The sequence below is a fragment of the Chiloscyllium plagiosum genome, unplaced genomic scaffold (assembly GCF_037043375.1).
Source record: "Chiloscyllium plagiosum isolate Xiang-an unplaced genomic scaffold, Cpla_swu_hap1 HiC_scaffold_17, whole genome shotgun sequence".
Lineage (NCBI taxonomy): Eukaryota > Metazoa > Chordata > Chondrichthyes > Orectolobiformes > Hemiscylliidae > Chiloscyllium > Chiloscyllium plagiosum.
Window position 1 is genome coordinate 75,970,681 of NW_028270155.1, and position 12,907 is coordinate 75,983,587.

The 12,907-nt window shown below is 42.1% G+C and overlaps 1 protein-coding gene across 1 annotated transcript in view; it reads left to right on the forward strand.

Annotated features, from left to right (window-relative positions):
- The window catches only part of hydin (HYDIN axonemal central pair apparatus protein), a 905,740-nt gene that overhangs the window by 580,629 nt on the left and 312,204 nt on the right, over nucleotides 1–12,907 (forward strand). Inside the window, exons 33-36 of the mRNA XM_043707374.2 lie at nucleotides 2,442–2,569; nucleotides 9,154–9,348; nucleotides 9,690–9,839; nucleotides 10,732–10,971. Coding sequence (XP_043563309.2) covers nucleotides 2,442–2,569; nucleotides 9,154–9,348; nucleotides 9,690–9,839; nucleotides 10,732–10,971 — 713 coding nt within the window. The remainder of the gene's footprint in view (nucleotides 1–2,441; nucleotides 2,570–9,153; nucleotides 9,349–9,689; nucleotides 9,840–10,731; nucleotides 10,972–12,907) is intronic.

The window sequence follows — 12,907 nt, forward strand, 5'->3', positions numbered from 1 at the left end:
TGCCATCTGCAAACTTACTATTGATGTCTTGTACATTCTCATCCAAATCATTAATATAGATAACAACAGCAATGGGCCCAGCACCGACCCCTGAGGCACTCCACTCGTCACAGGCCTCCAGTCTGATAAGCATCCTTCCACTATTACCCTCTGCTTCCTACCATCAAGCCAATTGTGTATCCATTTTTCCAGCTCTCTCTGGATTTCATACAATCTAACCTTTGAGCATCCTACCATGTGGAACCTTATGAAAGGCCTTACTGAAATGTATACAGACTTTGCTTACTGCCCTGCCCTCATCAATCCTTCTAGTCACTTCAACAAAGAACTCCAACAAATTTGTGAAGCATGATCTCACATGCACAAAGCCATGCTGACTATTCCTAATCAAATCTGAAAATGTGTTGCTGGAAAAGCACAGCAGGTCAGGCAGCATCCAAGGAACAGGAGAATCGACGTTTCGGGCATAAGCCATTCCTCAGGATTCCTGAGGAAACGTCGATTCTCCTGTTCCTTGGATGCTGCCTGACCTGCTGCACTTTTCCAGTAACACATTTTCAGCTCTGATCTCCAGCATCTGCAGTCCTCACTTTCTCCTATTCCTAATCAAATGCTGTCTTTCCAAATACATGTATATCTTATCTCAGAATTTTCTCAAATAACCTACCTATTATGGATGTTAAACTTACTGGTTTATAGTTCCCAGATTTTTCTTTGCAGCCCTTCTTGAATAAGGGCACAATATTCACTACCGTCCAGTCTTCTGGGACCTCACCCGCGGCTAACGATGATGTAAGAATATCAGCTAGGGCACCTGCAATTTCTTCTCGAGCCTCTTGCAGTGTTCTAGATATATCTGGTGAGGACCAGGAGAATTATCCACCTTCATACATTCTAATACATCCAACAGCATCTCTAATATGGACTGTTCCCAAGATATTACCATTAACTTTCCCAAGTACCCAAGTCTTCATGTCTTTCTCCATGGTAAACACAGAGGCAAAATATTCATTGAGGACCTTGCCCACCTCCTCAGGTTCTACACATACATGTCCACTTTGGTCCTTGAGGGGTTGTATTCTCTCTCTCTAGTTATTCTTTTTCCTTTAATATACTTAAAACAACCTCTTTGGATTCACCCTAATCTTCTCAGCCAAGGCTATCCCATGCCCCCTTTTCACCCTCCTGATTTCCTTCTTCAGTAAACTCTTGTATCCCCTATATGCCTCCAGGGATTCCCTTGATCCGAGTTCCCTGTACCTGAGCCATACCTCCTTTTTTCTGATCAAAGCTTCAATGTCTCTTGTCATCCAGGGTTCCCTGCTCCTGTCAACTTTTCCCTTCGCCCTCATAGGGGCGGCACGGTGGCTCAGTGGTTAGCACTACTGTCTCACAGCGCCAGGGACCCGGGTTCAATTCCACCCTCGGGTGACTGTGTGGAGTTTGCACATTCTCCCTGTGTCTGCGTGGGTTTCCTCTCAGATGTTCTGGTTTCCTCCCACAGTTTAGATGTGCAGTTTAGGTGAATTGGTCATGCTAAATTGCCCGTAGAGCTAGGTATATTAGTTAGGGGGAATGGATCTGGGTGGGTTACTCTTCGGAGGGTCGGTGTGGAGTACATACCTATCCATGCCTTGAGTTCATCGACCTTACCTGTCAGTCTTCTTGTATTGAAATAGATGCAATTTAATCCAACAGGCATACTTTACTCCCTGTCGTGTTCCAGCCTGACTTTACTGTTCCTGATTACTGTATCTCCTTGCAGCCTCGCACTTGCCTCCCTGCTGTTGAGGATCCCATCTCTTTGTCAGTCTACTTTAAACCCTCCCTTGTCGCGCTGGCAAACCTGGCTGCCAAGATATTGATCCCCTTCCAGTTCAGATGCAGCTCATCCCTCTTGGACAAGTTACCTCTGCCCCAGAAAAGATTGCAATGATCTAAAAATCTGAATCCCTGCCCCTGCACCAATTCTTTAACCATGTATTCATCTGTCATATCCTCCTGTTCTTACCTCCACTAGCACATGGCACTGGAATTAATTAAGATAAAAGACTTGTCTTTGAGGACCATAATTATTCTCCTCATACTACATTCCAGGTCTGATTTGCCAGGCAGAGCATCAGAACGTCCCAATCACCTCAGAACTCACTCCTGCGTATTTATTATTCTATATGTAAGTCATTAGAGAACTTAGTCAGATCTCAGGCTTTAACTTCCTCAGAGTAATTCAGTTACTGGAAATACATCATGACTTTCCCAGATACAAAAATTCTACTTCCCTTGTCATGCAACATGTGGAAAGGCATTTGTACATTAAAATAGAAATAAAACTCGATATTCTCACCTTGTAAGTAACTGCTGTCTATTCTAATAACAATACCTTATAGGTAAAGTGTAGGTATCTGTCTTTCCTGATTTTCCTGATGTGATTTGTACTGTAGGTTTCAGCACTGAGCTGAATAAGGTGAAGAATCTACCCTATTGTGAAACAGAGACTTTTGAAGTACGGTTTGACCCCCTTCGTGCAAACCTCAGTATTGGACCTACGAAAGTTTTGATGTCGATACAGGTGTGTAAAAGTCATCACTCCCATTTTTTAAAGATCTGGTTTTATTTAATCCCTTTGCATATTTTTGTATTAGAATACTTTGAGGTTGGCATGATGCATTATTTAGTGCAGCAGTTTTCATTTGCTGTGCTATTCTGAAGCAGGAACGCTGTCTGTCACTCTTGCAGAAACTTGGCTCCTGTAATTATTTTATATCAAAATGCTACCAAATCATGTCATGTACCAGAGAACAGTTGGCATCTGTGATTCTTCACACAGTGGGGTACTTTGATTTTTAGCACTGCCCCAGTATGGGGAGGATGATCAAAAGCTGAGTCATCCTGACACCTCTCACACTGTTTAGAAAACAATATTGGCAGACCCAGGGAGCAGCATCCTGTTTGCATCTCTCTTGCAGCTGTCGTCTCTGCTTTGGATGTTTTTCTTGGAATATTTGCAATCTTATTTTTGGGCGATAATGATCACAATAGCCTTTCCAAATTAAATCTAGTGTTTTCAGCAGGTGAAACATTGCACAAGTAATCTGGACAATTTCAGTTGACGATGATAATTGTTCTTTCACACTTTGCAAACAGTTTAACAGCTAGTCAACCTGAAAAAGTAACATCAGAGGATATTAAACTAGTTGTTGAGAGTGGGAAAATTAGCACTGTACCTGTCTGGAATTAGTGTGGGATACAGGGGAGTGGCAAGTCTACTGCCCCTTGAAATCTGTTCCTGATTCAAATTGAAATGCCAGCAAGCAGTGATTATTGACAGTGATTTATACACCATAAATAACTGCTACAGCTATGTGAGTGTGTTTGTCTTAAATAAAACATGTTTAGCAGGATGCAGTGTAAGTTAACTCTGCAGGCTGAGCTCCATGCATCAACTGATAGGTGGGCCCCATCCATTTGCTGGTCTGTGTCACTCACCGATTTAATCAGTTCTTTCTTGGGTCGCCCTTTCAGCTGAGGGAGATATCCTTCACGAAAGGAAGCCAGTCGAACAATGTCAGGTCTAATTGGGGTGTGTAGTAATGAAAGACTCACTGTTACTGTCTTCTGTTTCTTATTCCAATAAAGTACACCAAAATTTCCATCCCCAGCAATCCTTCCAGATGGAACCTATAAGTTCCCCACAGAAAAAAAACTCCAATCAGGGTGTTGACGAGGAAACACTGGGATTGTAACGTTCTTGCACCTGATTATTCTACAGTTCACACTTGGGAATCCTGACATACAATGAGGACTCAAAGTTCAAATTTAACATTAATATCTTAACTGCCATCACTCACAATTTATAATTTGACCAGTCATACAAGCTGGCCCCATTTTGATAGCCCCAAAAATCATGTTGTTACATTTTCTGAGCTGATTTTTATTTTTACATTTTCAGCTGACCCCCTTTCTCAGCCAAGAACATGCTACTCTTACATTAATAATCAGAATTAGTTTTGCATCCCATGCAATGTATGTTTTGCTTGTCTTATAACTGACAACCAAGAATCAAGGAGACAATGTAAGCTGTGTTGTGAGGATGTGGAGGAGTTTATAACAGACCCACTTTTGCATGGATGCTGATGACATTTCAAAATAGTGACCACCTACACCCATGTCAGTTGCTCACTTTTAAGCTTATCCTGTAAATTGAACCTCTGCTTTTAGAGAGAATTTGTAAGGCTTCAGAGGTTATGTATGCCGATATTCATGGTAAGTTTAAATAATACAATCCTTCCCGTAACAAAACGCCCATTGCAGTTAGCCAGAAATACAGCACAAACATACCATGTTCTGCTTCCCTGTGCAGCTGCAGCAGGTTCTGGTACAGGGTTGTATTTGAGCACAGCAGCACACAGACAACTCTCAAGATGATCCTAACAGCCATTAATGGTGAATTGGAGTGACCAATTCCTTTGCTGAATGTAGCTCTAGCAACTGACCAGACACCTTGATTAGGCAACGAACCATAAAATGATTTTTATATCTTTTTTTCTCCAAGGTGCATGGGATATTTCATTGACAAGATCATACTATCCTATTACAATCAATCTTAAGCTACTTTTGGCCAATGGGATGTCTAATTCTTTGGTCAAATCACCATTTTAGGCATGCCCATGGCAATGTCCACATACTTAGAACTCATTCAGCATTTCTAAGCTCTCATGACTATTGCAAGCTCTTTATCATTCCTTATTTCCTACTCATAAGATAATAAAATAATCCAAGCTTTTTAAGTTTATGAATTCTTACAAATATTTGTTTGGAGAATTCGAAGTTTCTCTAAGTTTCAAAAAAGAACAACATTTTTGATAATGTCAGTCTATGTTACTTTGTCTTTCGCAAGACCTTCAAAAACATTTATGGCCAACTTCCACTTTCTGTAACATATGAGTCTTTTACTGTTGTGCTTTCAGAAACCTGTAGGGAGGATATTCATGTTGAAGATATAAATTGCAAATGAAAAATTTGCCAATGTTGCAATCCCATCTCTATGCTGGCAGTACCAGCCAGTGGGACTTTTATCAGGGGAAAGTGAGGTTGGAATGCAGTCAGACCTGCCACCTCTTTTACTGGCATGGAGATGGACCAATCCTGGTGAAGCCCAATAAACTGTCAACTTCTGCTGCCATTGTTGTTTTGTGAAAGTTTTAGAATATCTGCATTAAATCTCTTTGAAGGTCCAGGGTGAACTTTGACCCATGAGTACTCAGTGAGACCACTGCTGGCCGACATCCTGTTATAGTTGGCCAGTTATTTTTGGATGTTTTATCTCCCCCTACAAAATCTGAGTGCGTTTTTTTTTAATGTGTCATGGGATGTGGGCATCGCTGGCTGGGCCAGTGTTTAATGCCAGTCCCCAGTAGCCTCCTTGAACCGCTGCAATCCATGTGCTGTAGGTAGACCCACTTATCATTAGGGAGGGAATTTGATCCAGGAACAGTGACATATTTCCAAGTCAGAATGGTGTATGGCTTGGAGGGAAACTTACAGGTGGTGATGCTCCCATGTTTCTGCTGTCCTTGACCTAAATGGAAGTGGTCAAGAGTTTAGAAGGTGCTGTCTAAGGATCTTTGGTGAATTTCTACAGTGCATCTTGTCAATAGTACATACTGTTGCTACAGAGCATTGGTATTGAAGGGAGTGAATATTTCTGCTTATGCCAATAAAGTGTGTTGCTTTGTCCTGGATGGTCTTGTTTCAGCTGCACTAATCCATACAAGTAGAGAGAATTCCATCGCATACCTATCATATAGTTGTGCCTGTACTAACTGCTGTGTACATCCCGCCACAAGCAAAGGTTGAGGAAGCTCTGAATGTGCTGTACTTCGCCACTAACACCCTGGAAACGGAACCCCTGAGGCCCTGTTTATTGTCACTGGCGACATCAATCAAGCCAATCTAAGGAAGGTGTTGCCCAAGTACTACCAGACCATTACCAGCATCACCAGGGACTGAACATTTTAGACCATTGGTATACCACTGTGAAGGATGCCTACCGTTCCATCCCCTGCCCTCATTTCGGGAAGTCCGACCACAATGCCGTGTTTCTTCTCCCGGCTTACAGGCAAAAGCTCAAGCCGGAGACTCTCTCGTGGATACAGGTCCAGTGCTAGTTGGAGGAGGCAGAGGATCAACTTCGGTGCTGTCTGGAATCGGCTGATTGGACCATGTTCAAACAGGCCGCAGGTACCTTGTACTAGTAAGCCACCACCGTCACAGACTTTATCAGCAAGTGTGTGGAGGACTCCATACTGAGGAAGTCAATCTGGGTGTTCCCCAACAGGAAACCCTGCATGAATCAGGATATCCAGAACTTACTAAAAACCAGGCATGAGGCCTTCAGACCAGGAGATCCATTCAAATATAAGGAATCCAAGTATGACCTTCGCAGAGCCATTAAGACAACTAAGGACCAATACCAATCCAAACCAAGACCCAGACAGACACCCGGCGACTATGGCAAGGACTGAATGCCATCACAGGTTCTAAAAAGCGACAGTGCTAGATAGCAAATGATGACATATCCCTCCCCCGATCATCTCAATGCCTTCTATGCTCGCTTTGAGCAGAAGTTCAGTAGAGAGGTAACACAAGTCCTGACGAACCTATCCCAACAGTCACTGCATCAGAGGTCAGATCAGATTTCCTTCGTGTGAATCCAAGGAAAGTGGAAAGTGATAGGACCAGACGGAGTACCAGGCTGTGCACTTAGAGCATGTGCAGGTCAACTAGCAGAGGTCTTTAACCTCTCTCTGCATTAGGACACTGTCACTGCATGTTTCAAGAGGGCCAACATCATCCCAGTGCCTAAGAGGGCTCATGCAGCATGTCTCAATGACTACTGCCCAGTGGCTCTGACTTCGGTGGTCATGAAGTGCTTTGAAAGTCTGGTCATAGCATTAATCACCTCCAGCCTCCTCACTACTCTTGACCCTCTCCAATTTGCCTATTGGACCAACAGATCCATGTCAGATAACATATCACTTGTTCTTCACTCCTCCCTAGAACATCTTGACACCAAGAATAACTATGTAAGAATCCTATTCATTGATTACAGTTCAGTCTTCAATACTGTTATCCCCCCCGAGACTGATTACTAAGTTTAGTGATCTCGGACTAAGCCCACTCTCTGCAACTGGATCCTCAGTTTTCTGACCCACAGGTCACAATCAGTGAAGATTGGGAACAATATTTCATCCTCACTAACACTCAATACTGGACCCCACCCGCCCACCCCCCCCTCGCACTAGGGGCGAGTACTCAGCCCCCTACTGTACTCACTATATACCCTGTACTGACTGCATCGCCAAATACCAAATGAATGCCATTTACAAATTTGCTGATGACACCATCATATTTGGTTGAATCTCAGAAGGCGACGAAACAGACTACAGATGGAAGACCTGGAAAAATGGTGCACTGAGAACAACCTTGCTCTCAGTGCCGGCAAAACCAAGGAACTCATTATTGACTTTCGGCGGGATGTTACTCATGTTCCCCTACACATTAACAGCACAATGTGGAACGAGTAGGGAGTGTCAAGCTCCTGGGAGTGGTCATCCACAACAAGCTTTCTTGGACTCTTCATGTGGACGCACTTTTTACAAAGGCCCAACAACATCTCTTCTTCCTCAGGTAGCTGAGGAAATTTGGCATGACGGCGAATACCCTTGCCAACTTTTATAGGTGCGCCATCGAGAGCATTCTGTCTGGGTGTATCACTACCTGGTATGGCAACTGTACCATTTAAGATCGGAATCAGTTACGGAGAGTGGTGAACTCAGCCCGGACAATCACAAAGGCCAACCTCCCATCTATAGAATCCATCTACCAGGCCAGAGGCAAGGAAAGGCCGCCAGCATTCTCAAAGATCTATCCCACCCTGGCAATGTTTTTCTACAACCTTTCCCACTGGGGAGAGAGTACAGAAGCCTGAACACACGCACCAGCTGGTTGCGTAACAGTTTCGACCCTACTATTGTTAGCGACTCACAAACTCTTAGCATTTGCCTGTGCCTGTGTTTTTGATCTTGCTGCGGTTTACCTATTATTTTCTTATCTATTTTAATTAATGATGTGATCTGCCTGTATTGCTCACAAGACAAAGATTTTCACTGTGCCTCAGTACACATGACAATAATTTAATATACCTGACTTGTACTTTGTAAATGGTGGACAGACTTTGAGGAGTGAGGAGGTGAGTTACTTGCTGCTGTATTCCTAGCCTCTGACCTGCTTTTGTAACTGCTATATTTATATGGCAACAGCACAAAAGTGGGATTAATCTAATGCCAGAATCATAGTCTCAGTAGTTCAGTAGTCTGTACAAGGGGAAAACATTTTTAAAATGTTAGAAGTGCTAACATCACCCATGAATGCTCAGGTCAATGGTTTCACAGCTTTCTGCTCTCTCAATGAAAAATGTACCCATTACATGGGGAATTTAAAAGAATAGCCAAAATTCCATTTCTGATTCTTTCCATCAGCTTCCTTACTTTTGCACGTTTTGTCGTAGCTGTTGCTGGGTAACAGTTCCATGATGACAACTTGATGGGGTTCCTTGCTTATGGCACAATTACTCTTCAGTCTAGATTAGAGTGGTGCTGGAAAAGCACAGCAGGTCAGGCAGCATCCGATGAGCAGGAAAATCGACGTTTCGTGCATAAGCCCTTCATCAGGAACAATTTCTCTTCAGTCAGTCTAGTTAATTGCAGGCATCATTAAAGCCATCAGAACAGAGTCTGGTCCTTACTTGAGGAGTACACACAGACTGATCATCAGACTCAACTGGATGGTGCTTGGTTGGAAACCCAAGGGAATCTCTCTCTCTGGTTAACTTAGGGGACTTGAAGTTAGTCTTTCTGTCTTTTTTTCCAGTTTTTCCAATGAAATTCCTGTTTCCAAGAGGGACATTTTTGTTTAGTTTAGTGGTGGCCAAGTGGCTCGAGAGAATTCACTTAAAAACAACAAATATGCCTTAGGTATCTGCGTCTCAAATGTATTTTGAGTATGGTTCAGTCGATAGTGAAGCAGAAGAAGATGAAGATAGTTGATCCATGCTGTGAATTAATTTATTTATACATTTAATGTTTTGTTTAGGTTATAGGTGGGCCAACAGTGAATGTAATCCTGAGTGCTACAGTGACCATGCCTGGCTTAACCGTCTCCAGTGATCACCTGGACTTTGGCACTGTGCAATGTGGGCAATGTCAGGTTATGACCATTCAACTCCACAACCACCTGGATGTAACCTGTGAATGGTTTTTCACTGATACCAGTGTTGTAAAAGAGAAGGTAATGAAAGACTTTTCTGTTTTACAATAAGATGCAGGTATTAATAGACATAAAGAAATATCCACTTATGGATGAGTCTAAATCATAAATATAACACAAATAGTAGTACCTACAGTAAGAAAATCAGGAGGACCTTTATCTGGAGAATGGTGTGAGTGTGAAACTCACCATGGCATAACATATAAGGTAGATGACTTCAAGGGGGAGCCAGAAGGTGGAAGTGGGTTATAAATATGTTGTAAAATGGCCTCTTGTTGCTGTAAAATTCCATGTCAAATATATTTTATTGACTGCTACTTGTCACATTGTTTATCCAGCTTTGGGTTTTGTCATTTAAATAGCTTGATAAGCATGTTCCCCTGTACCTGCGATCCAAACTACTGAAGGAGTTGAAGCAACCTTCCTATGTATTCCGCATGTCGCCAGCTTGTGGTGTGCTGGAGGCTGGGGCGAAAGTGAACGTGCAGGTGACATTTATTCCTGATGAGGAGGTGAGTTTCTCAAAGACAAGAAAGAATAAAGTATCAGCCTAAAAGTCTGATATTCAATGCAGTTTCTGTTAGAAAATGTATCAGTAATAATTCTGAATAGGTTGATTACAAATTATGTGCAAGCTTCCGATCACAGTTCAATTGTTGAGCAAGGGTTAGGTGCTTTCCAGACAACTGAATGAGGGAAAAGCCAACCTAAGCAACCTGTGCATGAAAAGAGCAGGCATTAGTTTGGATGGATATCCAGAATTAGCCTAACTTAGAAACGTTGTTTAAGCAAGCTCTGAGACAAACCTGTTGAGACTTCCACAACTGTGAGTGAGAGCCAGAAAAATGAGAAGGATTCCAGAGGATGCTTTGGTGTAAATCATCCATCCTTTATCACATCTTTGAACCAAAGAATGGTACAGCACAAAATGAGGCCATTTATGGTATCTTGTGCTGGCTCTTGAAAGAACTGTACAATTTATCATACTGCCTCTGTTCTTTCTGCATAGCCCAAATTCCTTTTTGGAAGTTACAACTGAATTCACTTCTACTGCACTTACAGTCAATGCATTCCAGATTCTGCAACTCGCTGCAGAAAAAGAAATTCCCCAAGTTTCCCCACTGGGTCTTTTGCCAATTAACTTAAATCTCTGTGCTGTTATTATGGATTCTCCTGCCAGCAGGAACAGTTTCTCCTATTTACCCCATCAAATCCTTCACATATGTTGAACACATTACAGCTGGTAATATAAGCACGAGTTATAAGCTGGAGTAGGTCATATAAAGAGTAACATCTTTGTCGTAACATGACTATTAACAAAAATGTTTTAATGAATTAATATGCGTTTAAATATTTGCACTTGTTGCAAGATGAGAGTTGATTATGTTTTCCTCTCCCTGGCAGAAACGTTATAAACATCGTTTGATGTTGAACTTCTCACAGAGCAGTAACCAGGTGCTGATCACAGCCATTGGCCAAGGACTGGAGCCTCGACTTGAATTTTCTACAACTTTATTGGAACTGGGTCCACTTTTACCTTACAGTACAGAAGTCGAAGGGATAGTGATTGTAAAGAATCCCTGCACTTTTCCCATTGAATTTTATTCAGTGGAGTATGATAACAATTACTTGGAGGAAGAAAAGGTATCTGGAGAGCTGACAATATTGAATTGCTTAGATATATATGAGCAGGCATTCATCCTCACCAATGAGGGGGATAAATTGATGGAGTGGATCATTCACCCCTAAGAGAACACATGATTTAATTCCATTGATTTTATCAGAACCATGCTGCGAATCAATCCAGTTCCCGTCCTTATTCCAATGCCAGCTCCTGTCCCAGCCCTGTTTACAATCCCTTTGCAGCCTCAGCTCAAGTTCCCTGTCCCGTTCCCCATCTCAGCCTCAGCCTCCTCCAATCTTGGTTCCCTTTCTGACTCCACGTGACTCCAAGCCCATGTTCATCTGATATCCACATATGCAATAACCAGCAAATTTGTCCTTTAGACAAGTGATCAGAAGCTGTGGAGATATTAGGGCTAATCATTGCCTGATTGGCTAAGATACAAGTTAAGGTTGAAGAATCCCCTTTTGGTACTAAGATGAGTTACCAATTGAATCACAGCGTGTTCTAAAATATGATTGAGTGACAGTTTTACTGCTTGTATTATGAATATGTAAACAAATGAAATTTTAATGTGATCGAAACAAGTAGATGGAGAATCAAATAGTGTGCAACATTTAAGAGTGGTCTTATCTGAGCACACTCCGTATTAAATTCCTTGGCTCCGGAGTGTTGCGCTACGTTATCTACTGAACTGAAGAGTTTCACTTTAATTCCTGTATTCAATTTGGCAAAACAATTATTTATTTTACATGTGTTTTTGGCAATATTAAATGCCAATTAAGAATTTCAGATTTACTAAGTCTGTGAGCATCAGATTTTAGTTTGGAGACCTTCACATTGAAGACTGACTTTCAAGGAATATAGATAGGAAGTCTTAACTTTGGAGGTGTGTTTGAAAGCAGGTTGAGAAGGTGATTACAGATGAGTGGAAGCTATATTTTTGTTACAGACATACTTGGAGGTCAAAAGAAAATCAAGGTTAACAAGTTTTGAGAAGATTTGTAGCTCAGGTTGAGGTTTTGGATGTAGGTTTGGCACTGTGGATGGTGCAGCAGGTAGTAGCTGGCAGCTCAAAGCTCACGATGTTGCTGCTCTAGGACTTATTTGGTTATCTCCACTAAATATGGAGCTAATCCCAGAAAGATCTCAATGACAATGGAAATCTTAAAGGTTTTGCTGGGTGGTATGTACAAACAAGTCCGAAGGATGTGGTGAATGTGCACTGTGGCCAAAGTTCTGATGTGGCTTTACATTGACAAGGTAGTTAGCTAAGAAAGGCAGATTAAATATAAACGAGAGTGTGGCGCTGGAATAGCACAGCAGGTTAGGCGACATCCAAGGAGCAGGAGAATTGACATTTTGGGCAAAAGCCCTTAACCAGGAATGAGTCTGTGAGCTGAGGGGCTGGTGCCATTTATCTCATGGCCTACAAGCCTAATTCCTGATGAAGGGCTTTTGCCCGAAACGTTGATTCTCCTGCTCCTTGAATGTTGCTTGACTTGCTGTGCTTTTCCAGCACCACACTCTCGACTCTGATCTCCACCAACTGCAGTTCTCACTTTCTCCAGAGTTAAAATCAACCGAGCTCATGTCTGAACTCTGCTCTGTGTTGACCTGGCATTTCATTTAATATGAATGGATACAATTTCGAATTTTTAAACTAAAACATTTTTAGGGCTTTACAATGAATAATGTCAATGTTATTGTCATTAGCCATCAGTCTTTGACTATATATTTGGTCCTTGAGGGGTTTGTGGGCTGTTCCAAGGGGTCAAAGGATTTTGCTGCTTGGAACTTTTCTTTATCATTACCATTACCCAAGCTTCCCTGCAATATTGCATGATACAATGACATACAGCAATAGACATGGATTAACCATGTTAGCCATGGAGAGGAAGGGAAGGGAGGCTACTCAGAATGGAATCAACAGCAAGTTGTGCTGAACATCTTTGA